The sequence below is a fragment of the Medicago sativa genome, chromosome 7 (assembly GCF_051527215.1).
Source record: "Medicago sativa cultivar Bolivia chromosome 7, Bolivia_mono, whole genome shotgun sequence".
Lineage (NCBI taxonomy): Eukaryota > Viridiplantae > Streptophyta > Magnoliopsida > Fabales > Fabaceae > Medicago > Medicago sativa.
In genome coordinates this window covers 29530056-29546487 of record NC_140755.1, presented here as the reverse complement: position 1 = coordinate 29546487, position 16432 = coordinate 29530056, and the positions used below count along the sequence as shown (strand labels likewise).

General features: G+C 32.6%; 2 protein-coding genes and 1 pseudogene across 5 annotated transcripts; all 3 read right to left on the bottom strand.

Moving 5' to 3' along the window:
• Window positions 1-5525: 5525 nt before the first annotated feature.
• LOC146905454 (RNA pseudouridine synthase 3, mitochondrial-like) lies at window positions 5526-7881 on the bottom strand. Its single transcript, XM_085728539.1, has 7 exons — window positions 7855-7881; window positions 7724-7795; window positions 7108-7221; window positions 6873-6989; window positions 6638-6739; window positions 6355-6513; window positions 5526-5997 (listed from the first exon to the last, which is right to left on the bottom strand). Exons 1-7 carry the CDS (start codon window positions 7879-7881, stop codon window positions 5623-5625), a joined length of 966 nt encoding a protein of 321 aa, XP_085584665.1. The 3' UTR covers window positions 5526-5622.
• Window positions 7882-8389: 508 nt separating this feature from the next.
• LOC146905453 (glycerophosphodiester phosphodiesterase GDPDL3-like) lies at window positions 8390-13139 on the bottom strand (annotated as a pseudogene). The gene is made up of 6 exons (XR_015020121.1): window positions 12904-13139; window positions 12124-12444; window positions 11000-11284; window positions 10500-10642; window positions 9516-9997; window positions 8390-9060 (listed from the first exon to the last, which is right to left on the bottom strand). The product of XR_015020121.1 is annotated as a glycerophosphodiester phosphodiesterase GDPDL3-like (transcript).
• On the bottom strand, window positions 12253-16089 carry LOC146905452 (pentatricopeptide repeat-containing protein At2g17670-like). 3 transcript variants are annotated; one of them, XM_085727950.1, is made up of 2 exons: window positions 14639-16089; window positions 12253-12444 (listed from the first exon to the last, which is right to left on the bottom strand). In XM_085727950.1, exon 1 carries the CDS (start codon window positions 16019-16021, stop codon window positions 14642-14644), a length of 1380 nt encoding a protein of 459 aa, XP_085584076.1. In that variant the 5' UTR covers window positions 16022-16089; the 3' UTR covers window positions 12253-12444; window positions 14639-14641. The 3 variants fall into 3 exon arrangements, with proteins under 3 accessions (XP_085584076.1, XP_085584077.1, XP_085584074.1); XM_085727951.1 differs by lacking the exon at window positions 12253-12444 and adding an exon at window positions 13914-13939; XM_085727948.1 differs by lacking the exon at window positions 12253-12444 and adding an exon at window positions 13991-14192.
• Window positions 16090-16432: the final 343 nt, after the last annotated feature.

Below are 16432 nucleotides of genomic sequence, written 5' to 3'. Positions count from 1 at the left end.
AATCAAATCCACTCCAAATTTTTTAAAAAAAAAAAAAAAGAAGAAGAAGAAGAAGTTAATTTTGACAATTTAGTGCACGTATTCAAAACCAAACCATGATGTAACCAAAAAAAAAAACCATGATAACCATAATCACTTCATTAAATTATGATTGAAGTGTAATCACTTGATAAAAACAAGTCTTTTACTACTTATATTGTTTAATTTAACCTATATCATTTAGAACTTATGTTACGTTTCTTTATTTAATCATATACATTATTCATTTCAATTTTTGCTAACATTTAATATAACAATGATATATATGAGTATTTGTCTACTACTGAATTAAAACATTTGAGACTGATGCCATGAATTCAGTTTTATAAATGGTTGTCTAAAAAGAAATACAAAATAAAATGCAAAATATTTTTAATCTTTTAAAATAGTTTATGATAAACGTTTTAAAACTAACCCATACTTTTTTTTTTGAAGGAAAAACTAACCCATACTTTGTATCTAGTTATTTATAATTTTTGTAACCATAATACCTAGTTTTTTTTTAAGAGATCTAGTTATTTATAAAACAGTCAAATTTAATTTATAATTTTGGAATTATGTTCCTTTTTTCAAATTGAATTTTGTTTGTCCTTGTGAGCTTAGCTCAGTTGGTATGGATAATGCATAATATATTAATATATGCAAAGGTCCGGGGTTCAAACTCCGGCAACCACAAAAAAAAAAAAGAATTTTGTTTGTTGAAAGATATATGGTTCTTTTAAAATAACATCTCCCCATAGTTCTTTTACATAGTTCTTTTAAAATAACATCTCCCCATTAAAATAACATCTCCCCGTTTGTTGAAAGATATATGGTTCTTTTAAAATAACATCTCCCCATAGTTCTTTTAAAATAACATCTCCCCATTAAAATAACATCTCCCCATAATAACTCTTTATCTACTAAAATAATGTCTAATTACATTACCTAGTTCTTCTCTTTTGACACACATACATTTTTTTTGGTTAAATATGTTTTTTTTATTTCTCTAAATCATTTAACTTTTTTATTTTAATCCGTTTAAATTTTTCTTCGATTTAGTCCTCCAAAAGTTTTTTGTCCACATTTTTTGTCGCTACCTTTAAATTAAATCATGTGTATTTTTTAAATTTTTGGATGAGTTTTGCCATAAATATTTAGAATATCGTAAGAATCTCTCAAAAAATTCTTAGATTATTAAAAACATTTGTGTAAAAACTCATTCAAAATTTAAAATGATATACATGAGTTGACAGAAAATCAGAGACCAATATGATAATGAAAATTTTGTAGAGGACTAAAAGTCGAAGCAATATTTTAGAGAAACTAAAACTAAAATTAAAATTAAAATATTTGACAAAAATATATTTAAACTATATTTTTCTCTTACGGATACATTTTCCCATTCTTTTTTTTTTTTTTTGAAGAAACATTTTCCCATTCTTAAAGTTACTTACTTATGTTAATGTCAAAGAAAAAGAAAAAATGCAGGAAAATGTATGTGTTATGAGTATTAACAAAACATGTACATCCTATGATTTTGTTGTTGTTAAACCCAATGTACTTCTTATGGTTATCAATAACAAGTGGTTTTTTTTTTTCCTCTCTCTATTTTCCCTTAAAAAAGGTGTGAACTTACATATATCATGATCTTTTATCTCTTATCAATATCATACATAAATTGTGACTTTTGTTGTTAGGCATTTGGCATGCTATAAATACTAAAACAGTCTTACTCATCAAACAAGACCTTCTCCCTTATAAGCATCTTATAAAAAATATTTATTCTTCCAAATTCTATATTCTTAATTATTTTTCATTAGTTTTTTCAAAAATAAAAATAAAAAATTATTTTCCAATAGTGGTTCCTCTTGGTGGATGGTGGTATGAACCCACGTCCTTAAACCAGCATTGAGGAAAGATTTTAATTATTTTCCATTAGTGTCACAATATCTTTATTATTTTCTTAACCCATTTGAGTTAGTCTACGATTCGATTTTTCCAATGTTAATTTTAATGGATTAGTTTAGATTTTGATTTTGAAAAACCAATAATTTAGATTCTTAAAATTGAGTTAATACCTTAATGCCTCAAAAAGCCACCGTAAAACAAAAATAATAATAAAAATATATATTATACCTTGTAATTTTGGATTTTACATATTTTAACATCCACACTGTTAATAAAATATTTGAAAGTCTTGTTTTAAAAAAAAATTGAAAGTCTAAAATTGGCCTCTACAAATGGTTAAAATAAGAAGAATCTAAAATTAAATGGGTGAATTCTGTATATTTTTACGTGGCTATTTTCATATCTCGTCCAAATCACGAGGGGCTATTTGATGTATCAAACTTTAAAATTGTATCCTAAAGTAGTTGAGTTAAAAAAAGGAAAAAAAAAACTTAGGTGTTTTTGTTTACGTGCTATTCATATGGTTCTTAACTAAATTAATCATGATTTTTATTATAAACAACATTGAGAAAATCATGGATTTAATAAAATCATAGTTAATTTAGTTAAAACCTTGCAAAATCATAGTTAATTATCCATTCTTATATAGTTAAAACTTGTTTGGCGATGTTCCACTACTAGTTATCTATTGTAGTTATAAGCAATCCACTATAGTTATAAGCAATCCACTGTCAGTATCAACTATAAACTTATCCGCTAATTTTTACCAAACAATACCTAAAACTCAAGGTGACAAAACAAATCTAAAATTTACACCATTTTTATATTCAAAGACTATCAATGAAAGGGGCAACAACAATAAGAGAAGTAAGCTCGAACAGGATTTATGCTATCATTTCCCTATATCCCTCGAACACTATCAACTAACACACCTCAAACCCGTGTGTGTATATCTTCCTAAAATCAAAATCACACAATCAAACTTCTTGAAATCACGCCCTAGCTCCAAAGCCTAAGCTACATTTCTCTTTGTCAAAATCTTTTCCTTAGTTCAAGCAATCAATCAACAATGGAGGAGAAGTCAAAGGAAACTGTGAAGAAATGCTATGTGCACGAAGACAATGTTCTTAACAAACCTAAATTAGGTTTTACAAAGTTAATATGTGATAACACTAGGACTATGTGCACGAAGACAATGTTCTTAACAAACCTCAGTTAGGTTTTACAAAGTTAATATGTGATAACACTATGACTGAATTTAAACAACTGAACGGTGAAAGTGAAAATGTATTTCCTTGTTTTTATGTTTGTTTATTTAGTATAAAAGTGTTTGATTATTTCCTTGTTTACTTTTTATTTTGATGTTTTATTAGCATTTGTGTTTGTCTGCAAAAAATTATCTGAAAATTTTATTTCTACGTCCAAATTTTTGTTACTTTTATCTTGAACTTTTGTCTTTTAAAAAATTTATATTTAATTCATTTTATGTTAAAAAATTCTAAATTTTGGTAAACGAACTTTTTGTAATGTTTTAAACTTGTCTCAAAAAAATTATTCAAAAATTTAAGAGTTTAAGGATAATCAGAGAAACTTTGTTTTAATAGTGACTAAAACTACATGTAAATTATTTTTATAGGGACTAAAAAACCTATTAAAATTAAGTAATGATTAAACTTAGAAGTTTCAAATTTTGCAGAGACCAAAAAACATAACCTTTTTTTTTGAAGAAACTAAATTGAATTATATTAAACTTCCCAAGCACAAGGAGTGCTAAAGGAAAACCAAACAGTCACAAAAGTATAACAACAACAACATAAATAGAGTGTAAAAGGAAAAAGAAACATCAGAGTTAACCTATGTTCATACACAATAAAGGGCTACGCCACCACCTATGGTAATCAAAGCACAAGTTAGAAATCTTTGCCTTTAACCACCAAAATAAGAGAAGCTTAACACTATCAATAAACTGAAGAGTAGAGGCCGGTTTATCTGAACAAAATTATGATGTTTATGTCCTTCCAAATAATCCAAATGCAAGCTCACCAAATCATTACAAGCCAAACACAGTGAGATTTGGAAATACCAACAATATGAGCAAACTATTGTAAATGATTTGACAAATCAAGGGGACAAAATGTAACAATTCCTAACTAGCGGTAAACATCAATCCAAAGGGCTCCAAAAAAAGGAACAATACAAGAAGAGGTGACTAGCCGTTTCCAACTGGCCACAACCTGAAACACACATCTGATAATCAACATAAATTATGCGACATTTAAACAGATTATCTTTGGTGGGAACACAGTCCCGCAAGAGACGCCAAACGAACAAGGACACCTTCAAAGGAATATGCCGCTCAATATTTTTTTTTTAAGGATTTGATAAATTCTTACTCCCTCCTGTCCTATTTATAAGAAACATTGACATTTTTGATTCATTGCATAAATGATGTATTTGGTCTATATTCTAGACAAGATACATCAATTACTCAATGAATCTAAAAAGTCACATTTTTCTTATAAATAGGACCGGAGGAAGTATTTTATTTTTTTTATCGGCATATGTAATCACGTGGAAAAAAATGCTAAATAATCATTTTTTCCCATTCGTAATCATCCTCATTTTTTCCCAATAAAGTGAATAATAAATATCTACAATCACGTGAGAGTCCCATAAAACTTATCTAATTGATTTTTTTATTGGATTATCTAGTTAATTAATATTAAACAGAATGAAAAAAAGCTGTATGGTTAACATTAACAAATATTTTGAGGCATGTTAACATTATTCTTTAAAGAAAAAGTAAAAGACAAATAATATCTTAATTAGAACCCAAAAATAGATAAACATCTCACATAAAATATTAACACAAAAGAAAGAGAGAAAAAAGAAAATATAACCCAAAATTTATTTGGTTCAAAAGACGGGTATGAGACAAGGGAGAAGAGATTAAAAAAAATTGACTATGGGAGAAGAGATGAATTTTATTTTATATCTATGTTGCGTTTGATTTTAAATTATAATGTATTATTCTAGTGATAAAGTTCCACATCATATCATTTTTTTGGTACAATTTTATAATGACGATTTATACCAACTAACTTATGTCATCGCGAGCTTAGTTCAGTTGATAGGGACAATACATAATACACGCAAAGTCCATGTTCAAACTTCGGTCACCACAGAGAGCAAAAAAAATACCAACTAACTTGTCAAAACCTTTAAATCCATGTTTTTTCTGTGCTCAAATGCCATTTAAATTCAAATGGGTCAAACAATTTTGAAAATAAGTCCTACAAACAAATTAGTCCCACGAATGAGCAAATAAAAAAGAATTTATATCTATATCTTCTGTATATAAAAGGAGACATGACTTTTGGTTGATTTGTTATCTTCTAACTAGAACACAAAACACTCTCAGCCATTCTTCTTCTATTCATAAAAAAATAATAGTAATAAATAAATAAGGAAATCCACCGGTCTCCACATGCCATGTCTCTCTTTTATATCGAAAAAAAAGTGCTTCTTTTCATCCTATGATTTACATCTCCACAAACCTTTCATTGAATTACTTTTGTTCAGATTATTTCATCACATCACATTGCAATGATTTCCTTCCATTTATATTACTGCCATCATATTAATAATATTAGTTGACATATATGTCTTTCTCCACAAGTTAATAGTTTTTACTCAAACTAAATATGATGACATAAGATTCCAACTAATTCTCATATGATTAGGCATTGTTGCGACAAAGCGAAGAATATCAGGCTGCAGGCTAAGTGAAGGGTGAAGTTCTTCTGAACTCTTTCCTAAAATATGAAGAAACTTAGCAACGTTGGGGAGTGCCAATTCTCTGCAGTGCAGATGCAATTGAGGCACCTTAGATAAAACACTTCCCTTCTGAACATCTAGGCCTTCTGGTCTCCGCAACTTGTATGGTTTTCCAGTTGTTGGCTCGATATCAACTCGCGCCATTTGTTTCCATCGGCTGTGCACCAACCAGCCATATTTATAGTCACCAACTATCGGTGTTCCAAGTGCTTCAGCGCAATGGACACGTAGCTGGTAAAAAAGGAGCAGAAATCAAATTAAGTTAGGAACATGTTGCTTTAACTCAGCAAAATCACTATATATATTAAGGTCAAAACTTAGTTATAGTGCCTATAGTACTGGTCCTACTTCTCTACTATAAATATAGCATAACTGTCGATAACAATTTTCAAGGTGTGAAAAGCTACTTCAAAAAAATGGTCTCTTTGTGATTTTGTTGAAGCTCCTAAGTGTAGCTTTTGTCAAAATCACGGTAGCACATTGTTATTCTGCCAAACTCACCGCTAATCTCACATGCCACTTGAAAGTGTAGCTTTTTTACCAGTACAGTTCATTTGAATAGAGAATTTATAGCAGTATCCAAGATACCTGATGCTTCCGGTAAGTTAGTGGACGCAGCTCAATCCATGAGCATCCATTTATCATTGGACCAAGCACCCGATACTCAGTTACAGCCTCTTGGTGAGGCTCTATACTCGAATGGTGAGCTAGCATTACCCTCTCTGTCTTCCCATCATTCATAAGCACCTGACATAAGATCGCATATATAAACACAACCAATAACACATTAGAAGATATCAGTGACATTAAGCATGTTACAAACTATCATTGGATGTAAACACACAAACTAAACAAGAGAAAGAGCGCAAACCTTAGAAAGAGGAGCATGAATTATGCCTTCCTTCTCCTTGGGAGTCCCTATGACCAATGCCCAATATCTTTGATATGTAGCTTCACATGCATCATTCCAAGCCTAAAATAGTCCAGGGAGAGTTAAAGTTCAAATGGAAAAATAAAATTGTTGTTAATGCATCTTTGATACTGCATTGACAAGCTAAATGATGTGTATGAAAACAGCAGTTGAATACTTCGTGTAGAAAAGGCACCTTACAAGAAGATTTTGCATTGTTTGTGTTACTGAATAACCATTGAAGGTGAGATACACTATCTTTTGTTCTCCCCATTAAAAGGATGCCACTAGTCTCTCTGTCAAGACGGTGGACCTGAAAAAACCAACATAAGAATTGATTTGATAGGACCCAAACTGATATTAAATGACCAAGAACTTTTGTATTTGATATTTAAAGACTAAGATGGGAAACAATGGAGCTAGCTCGTTACAAGATGAAGGAGTAAATATGAAAGCAGAAATTCACTTGACTGAGAGAGCCAGTTCGTTATTCGTCTTCTTAGCTGAACCTCCAATACCCAATTGATAATGTCCCAAATGCCTCTCTAAGTCGGTTTATGTCCCCTCTTAACAATAGTTATAGAATTGTCAAGTCATATAATGGAAGCCTGAGTCCAATTAAAATCTTCTCAATAGGCCATATGTCTTTTCTACTTCTAGATCAATAAATTTCATGTCCAAGGTAAGATGCATATATGAACATAAATTTAAACATGATAATGCAGAAATATTGTAGAATAAACAAGGCAATCTAGACCAATAAAATATGCTACCAATTTGTATTAAATCAAAACAATAACTTATCAATTGATTATAGTAGATTGTGTATTACAAACAATGGAAACAAACTAAAACACAAGCAGAACTATATTCAAATAAAAAGAGCATTTGACAATCAATAAGTTATGAGCATCTGACAAGATATAAATAACTTGATAGCATCGTTTATAAAACTTATGGCCGAATGCTTTCAGATAAGACTGCAAAAACAAATTAATTATTCGTTTCTCCAAAAGGAAAAAGAAGAAGGTTTTCCTTATACATTACAATCTTCTGGCAAGCCGACTCTGCCTCAACTCCAATGTCTTCACTAGAAACCAATTTTGATGTGAGAAGCACCTAAGAAAATGTAAACAAAAATAGTGCAAAACTACAAATTACACACTCCAAAAACAAACATTAATTAGTTTGATGTTCTCGAACATTGTCTCATGTAGGAAGATATTTCCTATCTAGAACTAATATAATCCATAGGTTCCTTTGAATTTGATTTTAAATTAACGAGGCACCTTATTTCAGCTGCAATTTCTTCAAATGTTACAATTTGTTATTGATGAGGTGACCTTGTATGTTGCAACATTAGGGTCAGTTAGAAAGTTTAGAGGGGAGGAGAGGAGAGTACTTTAGATTAAAAGAAGAAAGGAAATTTTTTGGGCTTAGATCGTCTATGTATAAAAGAAAAAGAGGAAAATATAAAAATTTATAACTAATCTCTAAAAACTTGAACGGGAGAGTATATTTTTCTTCATGATACAATTTTTTATTTTATTTTTAAATGGAGGAACTAAAAAACTGGAATGGGAGGGTTTAGATAATCTCTTCAAATTCAATCTACGTTATTATAATTTCTGTTGAATTTCACGATCAAAACAAAATCTACTTATATTAAAACAATCAACAAAATACACATGCTCTGTTTGATTCTCAAAAAAGTTTCATCCGAACCTCAACTTGTTTATCTAATGCCAAATGCACACCAACAAATATAAATATATGATACAAGATAAACATCTAAGATGAATTCGTAGTCTGTAGATATACACCAAAAAGGATTTTGTACTAATAGTACAAACCCAAGAAGCAATTGGAGAACTTAGAATGAACATGCATAGCTACAATGAAAAGAATTTGCTCCTAAGTTAAAAAAAATAAAAATTGTGGATTATTCATGCAGTGTGAAGCCATAAGTGTCATGCCACTATCCTAGCAGAGATCATGAGGCAATAGAGGGTTGAAACCAGCAAAGACACCTTCTCCTTTTTCTTTCTTTTTTCTTCTTTTTGGCAGGAAGTGAAGAGATGATTTCACTCAAAGCAGAAAAATAGAAGCTACAAACACAGCAAGACTGGACAAGAAGAAGCAAGCAGAAACCTTGGGCTGTGCGTTTCCGGGTGGGGACTTGGTTCCGGCAGCAGGGCTAGCAGCTGGAGCTATTTCAGCAACCGGAGGCAAAGGTGGCTCTACCACTTCGTCTTTAGTCAAGGGAGGGAGTGGAGCCATAGCTGGAGGCAATAACGGTTTGCTAATGACTGAAAAAAGACTACCTGGTTTAACAGGTTGCATGTAGGGAGGTGTATTATTACCCAAGTTTAGGCATTTGTTTCCTGCAAAAGAATAGAGAACAATTATTATGTCGATAATTGAGGGATAACAGACTTGATGGTTGATAGAGCAGAGATAACAATTGTAAAGTAAAACAAAGTTAATCAAGGAAGTGGATGAATTTATATTAATAAATGAAGAAATGGATGAACAATATGCAAAATGCAGCCCAGAGCAAAGCTCCTCGGTGAGAAAACTCACTGCTTGACCATATCAAGTTTAACAAACTCAATCCTACCTACTCCTTCCCCTCATACACCTTTTTATTAGGGGAATCTACTACTATCTAACAGCTCACTACTCGCATGTTTCCCACACTATTTTCCTTCTTTTTCCTAGTGTAAACCCTCCACACTTTGGGCTTCTCATTTTTAAAGCCCACCAGCACATCACCCTCAATAGTATCCGGCCCAATTAAACTCCTATCAATGGTACAATATAATTTTCTAGCACTTACTTGTGTATCTATGAGCAGATTTAGGGAAGTCTGTAATGACCCCGTTAATTCCTGCACCCTGAATAAACGAGTTGATCTCCACAGTTGAATCTGAGAAGAAATCAAATGCCTGAGATACAAACTCATTGCTGAATGTTTCTACGAAAACTGAGGTTAGAAGCTTGTAGCTTTTCCACAATGTTTGTTTGGGTGGTTGCAAAGCCGGCATTCCTAGGAAATACTGAATCTTTATTGACGACCACAGAACTAGCAAATGTTTTTATATCCTCAGCAGCTGCATTGGTAGCATCACCGACACCCTCGTCAATCTGGTAGACAAGCTCGTATTTGGTTTTCTCCTTGAACTTCAGTAATACAGAGCTATTAGTGGATTGGATATAAACTTTTTGGCTCCCTGGTTTGTCATAACCTGCTTTGCTCAAAGCATCAATGACAACATCGGTCACACTTAATCCCTGCTTTTCTGTAAGATAGGCTGCATTCTGATAACAGAAAAATGCAACATAATGTTTATTCAATAAAAAATTAAAGAAAATAAATTTGAAACAAAAAGTTCTTAGGCTTAGAATATGCAATCGTTATAAATCTCTCCAATGCCCAAATAGAAAACAATTTGTTTTTCTTTGGTTGAAGTAACTCAGCGGGCAGAGTTCGTGAAGAAATACTAGAACGGAAATTCACAGGAATGTCACTTTTGGCAAGTCAGTCTGTCATTTGCCCTTTTTATTATATCATACTCACAAGTGTCGTAACAATGCAAAAACAATACACGACAGACTTGATATCTCCTATTCTTATTTTCTGGATCATGCAGGGTGCAGGCCTTTCAAAGCAACAAGGTGAAACCAGATAATCAGTCATACCAACTATGAAGTAAGCGGCCCTAAACCATTAAATTTGCACTAATCTTATAAACATTATGAGTTTGAATAACAGCTGAAATAATAAATTATATACAGGAATAATAGGCATGATAGAACACACCTCAACAAAGATCAAGACGCCTGATAGAGAAGTCTGATTTTTTGTTAACGACAAGAAGTCTGATAATGTTAAAAATGTCCCAGCGTTCTTAGCTTTTGGATTCCTGAACAATGTGTATTTTGAGAAAGGGGCCAATATTGAGGCTGCAGGGAAAATAGGGAACAGAAAAACATGTCAATTGTTCTTTTATAAAAATTAAAACATATTCTTTCTTCAAAACAATGCAAATCAATGTAAGTGCAAAACACCAAAAGCGAAAAATTTTCAATGGAAAACAACCCGTGAATCTTTGATTATCCTATAAAGTGAAGTTCTAAGCTAAATTTTTCCTAAAACACACTTTTTTAATGCATGTATCTCTATCTGATTCTGAGCTTATGGCTTATTGAAGTATCAGTCAATTAGACTTAGAAGAGTCTGGGTTACCACCATGCAAATATGGAAAGTCTGAATAATATTTAACTGCTGGAAAAAAAACTATAGAACTTTCTTTGACTTACGGGTCAGTCCTTTTATATCGTTCCACGTCAAGTTGAACGAAAATATGCCACGGCCAGATTTGATCTCAGGGACACTCACTGCTAAATCGCTGAAGCTAGTTTGAGCAACTGTGGTACTCTCTAGAAGATCAATTGATTTTAAGCAAAATGGTGTCCCATCCTTTGACAATTGAACAGGACAGTCAAGAACATCCACACCATCTTGTATGGCCTTGTTATATGCTAAGTTGGTACAAGCTGGAAAATCTCCACTTGCTCCATACTTTGAGATAATCAAGGTTTTATCTGAAAATATAAGAAGTGAGAGCAACAAGTCAACAACGATGAACACTATGCGGCCACAAAATGATGGAAATCGTGCAAAGAAACGACTAGGAATTATTGATCAACAAGGTGAGAATACATATATAAGATCAAGACAAAATGTACCTCTTCTTTAGCATTGTTGCCTATGTGAGCAAAGCAATCTGCAAAATGAGAAGACAAACTCAACACCTTAAATAGAGACTAAAGAATAGTACACACAAGCATACATATATATTCTGAGGTTACGATTTTTAAGTATGTAAAATAACAAGAAATTAATATCAATTGCACACCTTTGTCGTGTGTTTAAAGGATGTAAAAGGATTTTAAAATTGAAGAAAATGACAGTATGGATAGTTAATAGGCATGAAAAACCAAGAGGATGGAAATCTTTATTTTCTTTGATATAGTAAGGAAATTGAAAATTGAAAGGAAATTTTTATGATAATTTCTTATATGAAAGGGTATATAACTAGATCCCCTACCTGTCTAGAGAAGGAGCCTTGTCTAAGATGGAAGCAAGAATGCAGGAGGTCGTGGGTGTTTGGAAAAGATATTCTATTTTTAGTAAATTTTGTGTGTGCACCATCAGCATTAGAACAAGAAATCGGATAAGGTCAACATGATTCCATCAGTGTCCTATTATTGAACAATGATTGTATAGTTTGTAGGAGCACCCGCATGGCAAGAAACAAGTACCTCCCTACCAAGATTGTAAAGTTAAACTAGTTTTTAGTTATACACAGCTTAAGCACAGGATTATGTATCATTTAGCAGGCCAATTCAATTGATAAATCCTTACTTTGAAGAGATTATTCAATGAATATATTTGTATGGAGAAATTTGTAGGGGATTGGATAGGTCCTCGAACTTGTAGTCCACAGAAAAATAGCCACTTGTGGGTACACCATTAACCAAATAATTCATAGTTTTATTTGGGAAAACACCGAAAATGTTAGTAGAGTTTGAAAGGTTGAGATCTGGAAGGCAAATCCCAACTGCATCTTTCGTCAATTGCACATTACACCATAGAGCGGCATTGGATGTGCTGGTTTGCGCGGCCAAAATATAAGCAGAGTCACTAGAATCAGGAAATATGCCCGAAAAACCACAATGTGAGATGACCAGTGGTGGACTTCCTGCAAAACAAAGTTGTTTAACTTTTGTAAGCTTCCTACAAATTTATGATTCTTCCCAAAAGACAAAGTTAAACTGGAAAGCTCCTTAAAAACCTTAAGATACAGAAACTAATTTCAACTTAAATGAGAAATTATTGTTTATTACAAGATTCTTTCAATTTAAGAAACTTTCTCAAATTGAATTAACTAGGTAAATTATCTAGAGAAGATGCAGAATTAACATGCATCAAAAGATATAGACCATAACAGTTTCTAAATTCTAACTGAAATAAAAACTACTATAAATATCAATGGTTTCATTTTTCTGATAAGATTTTCCATGATTCAGTTCAGCTCGATAAACATTATCTAACTATTCTTAGCTACCTCAATTAACTAACATTTATGAGAATTCAAATCTCTAATAAGCTCAAATTAACACTATCAAAGTTGATAAAAAAAAGATCTTTCAACACATACCTGTGAGTGTGTTCCATACAGATCTCTTAGATTGATCTGAAACAAGTGCTAGAAGAAGAAACAGAGAGAGTGAAACGGAGAGAGCGCGTGGAGTACACATTCCGACTCGACTACTATGGTAGCTTACGATGAAGTGATGAACACAACCACCTTAATTTCGGAGAGAGAGGTGGTTTCTGTTCTGTTCTTTTCTGACTTATGTTAATGAGCTCTTAACTCAGAAACACAACCTTTTTGTTTCTGGTCCTTTTCTTTCCTTCTTGCATTAATTTTACAATATATATAAAAAAAATGTTTGTATACTAGATATAGATATTGTAGATATTTTCTTTAAAAAAAAATATTGTAGATATTATTATAGGTATTATTTTATGATTGTAAAGAACCGAGGACTATTCAACGAAAATCTATTCAACATTTGGATGCGATGATAAAAAATCTCTTCAGCTCTATCAAACATAAATTTAGATACGAATATCGAACAAGACATGTTGATGCTAATAATAATTTGAAGGAATGATATAATTCAATGTAATTATGTATCAGTGTTGTGTTAGTATCAGATATGAATCATACGATATGTATCTGGCACCAGAACACAACTAATCTAGTAGAATATTTGCACTTTCCACCAAGTCTAACAATGTAGCAACTTAAAATCGATACAGTTGTACTCGACTCGATAAATTAATTTTTGCAATTACGCGCATAAGATATTATATTAGAAAAAGAAAAAAATAGATTATTCAATGAAATAAATTATGAAGTGGACAAGCTGGCTTTGAGCTAAAAGCCGCGTTATTATTGACTGCTGTTGAGATACTGCGTTTTGTGGTGGGGTCCAAACCATGGTTGTTACTCTCTGGCATTTCTCCACGTGGCAGATGATCATTGGTGGTGTAGTTTGGGTATGAAAATGATCGAAACGCCTGCGTTCTTGGTGGGATTCCAATTTCCACAGCCCCACGTAGATAGAACGTGCTCAGGCCATTGTGATGTATGTGGTTCTCTTTTCTTATTTTTTTGATAAGTTTACCTATGTGGTCACTATCAAAATTAATACATTATATTATGATGATATATGACATACTACTATAAAATAAAGTTATATGATATACGACTGAGTCTGATTGAACAGGGTGTGTTTGATTCCATATGAAAAGTGGAATAATCTAAACATTAAAAATTCAATGCATTGCACACCTAAAAGCACTTCTTTGTCCCTTGTATCATGTTTAGATATGGGCTTGTTCTTGATGTTCAAAGGTGCTTCAAGGGTGTAGAACAACCTAATAAATAGTTGAATCTAGTATTAACTTGAACATTATACGACGATAAAGAGTTCATACACTTCCTGAGTTAAACCCAAAACAAACTGTATTAAATGAATAAGATAATCTAATTGTAAGTACAGCCACAGGTATTACGAGTCTTATGATATCTTACAAAGTTAAACACAGTGAAACTGTAGAAAAATCTCAGGATATAATAACTGTTCTTAAATTAAGTATTTCAAAAGAAGAGCCACTCTTTTTTTTTTTTTTTTTTGAGAGGACGAGAAGAACCAACTTAAAAGCATAATTTATCATTCCACAATATTGCACGTTGAGGTAGGTTATAAATTTGAGGATATAATAATAATGTGTTTCAACAGTGCGTAAAGTGGCAACTACACAACAAAACTTCGACATACAAATACGACAAAACCCTCGAGCGAAATAGAAACCGTGCTTACCAATTAAAATTTAAGGCCTTCTTCTTTTGCTTTCTTGAACCATTTAAGTGTGCTTTCCAATGTAGAGTAAGCAGCGACATCTGTCAAACTCTTGCTTTCAACTGCATAATCAAACACTTCATAAGCATCCGCAATTCTACCAACACTACACAGTGCCCTTACAAACGTAGCATAAGAAGCCATATCAAGCTTTAGACCATCCGATTTCATCGCACCATAGAATTCCACGGCCTTGTCAAACATCCTAGACTTACACAACCCATGAAGCAGCGTGTTATATGTGCACGTATTCGGACTGCAGCCCTTCATTTCCATCTCTTCCAACAATGCCAATGCAGCCAAGGTCTCCCCTTTCCTGCACATCCCATTCATCAGAGAGGTATAAGTTACCTCATCAGGGAAATGACCCTTTTCAGCCATAACACGCAGTAACTTCTTAGCTTCTGAAACCCGACCAGATTTGGATAACCCAAAAATCAAAGTATTATAAGTAATAAGATCAGGCTCCACACCCTTCTCCTTCATTCGATTATAAACCTCAATGGCCTCACTCCCTCTACTCAGCATACAATAACCTTTCATAATTGTATTATAAAGAAAACAATCTGGCTTAAAACCTTCCTCTTGGAGAATATCCACCAACCTCGTCGCCTCACGCAAATTCTTAGTGTTACAGACATTATCAATCAAAATAGTATATGTAACAAGATTAGGCTTGACATCAAACTTAGTACGCATTTCATCAATAAAAGCATAAACCAAACTCAAAGTGCGAGACTTACATAAATTCTTAACAAGAAAATTGTAAGTGTAAATATCAGGACTACAATGCTTGGAAGACAGCTCTTTGATCAATTCAACAGCATCGTCAACACGATCAGCAGCAGTACAAAGTGACCTAACAGCTAAATCAACAGTACCTTTATCAGGACTGACCCCATGAGAAACCATCAAATTTAGGGTTTGACGAATTAGGGAAAGTGTTGAATCCTTTGAATCAGTTGGTTTGCAGCAATGGGTAAGTAAGATATGATAAGTAGATTTGTCAGGTGAGAAGGAAGGATGGGTCTTTGTCATATGACGAAGAAAAGCAATGGAATCGTTAATGGTGGAAACAGAAGCGTAGGATTGAAGAAGGGAATTATGGAAACGGGAATCAATAGGAGTATTGGAACTGTTGACGAAGGAATTGAAGATGCTTTTGGCATCTTGGAGATTTGGGGATTTGAATACAGAAGCGGGTTTTGGAGATTGAGATTGTTGTTTTTGTTGGGGTTTTCGGGTTTTGTTGGGTTTGGGAGAAGAAGGAATCAATGAAGATGAACGGTGAATCAAATTAGGGTTTGAGAGTGCGGATCGAAATGAAGGAGGAATTTTTCCCATGTTGCTTTCTTCGTTCCTTCAGACTTATGCTGCTTGCTTACAGACAGAGTTTAGGGTTTTTCAGAATCAGAAAGAATGTGTTGTTTATTGACTCTTTATTTATGATAAGAACAAAATTATTGAGCGTATGTTTGATTCCTTTTTTTTTAAGGAATGTTTGATTCTCTTTTTGATGGCAGTTGATTTTCAATTAATTGATTATGTAAATTTAGAGTTATCCTCTTCATTTATACTCTTCCCCGTTTCTTTCATTTGATGAGATAAATATATAAAAAAAATTAAAAATAATTATTGATGATGAAACCTATTTAATGATATAACTCTTCATCTATTTTTCTTTGTCTATCTCTTTCATAATGACAAACTTCATTTATTTTTATAAATAGAGAGGATCTCAACTCGTAAATTTAA

Bases quoted from the DNA above. Each gene is read 5' to 3' on its own strand.
- LOC146905454 (XM_085728539.1), bottom strand. From the start codon at position 7,881: ATGTTCGAGAACATCAAACTAATTAAT. The intron at 6,514-6,637 runs GTTTGCGCTCTT...ATCTTATGTCAG, and splicing joins TTCATGCTCCTCTTTCTAAG to GTGCTTATGAATGATGGGAA. The intron at 5,998-6,354 runs GTATCTTGGATA...CTTTTTTACCAG, and splicing joins TAACTTACCGGAAGCATCAG to CTACGTGTCCATTGCGCTGA.
- LOC146905452 (XM_085727950.1), bottom strand. From the start codon at position 16,021: ATGGGAAAAATTCCTCCTTCATTTCGATCCGCACTCTCAAACCCTAAT.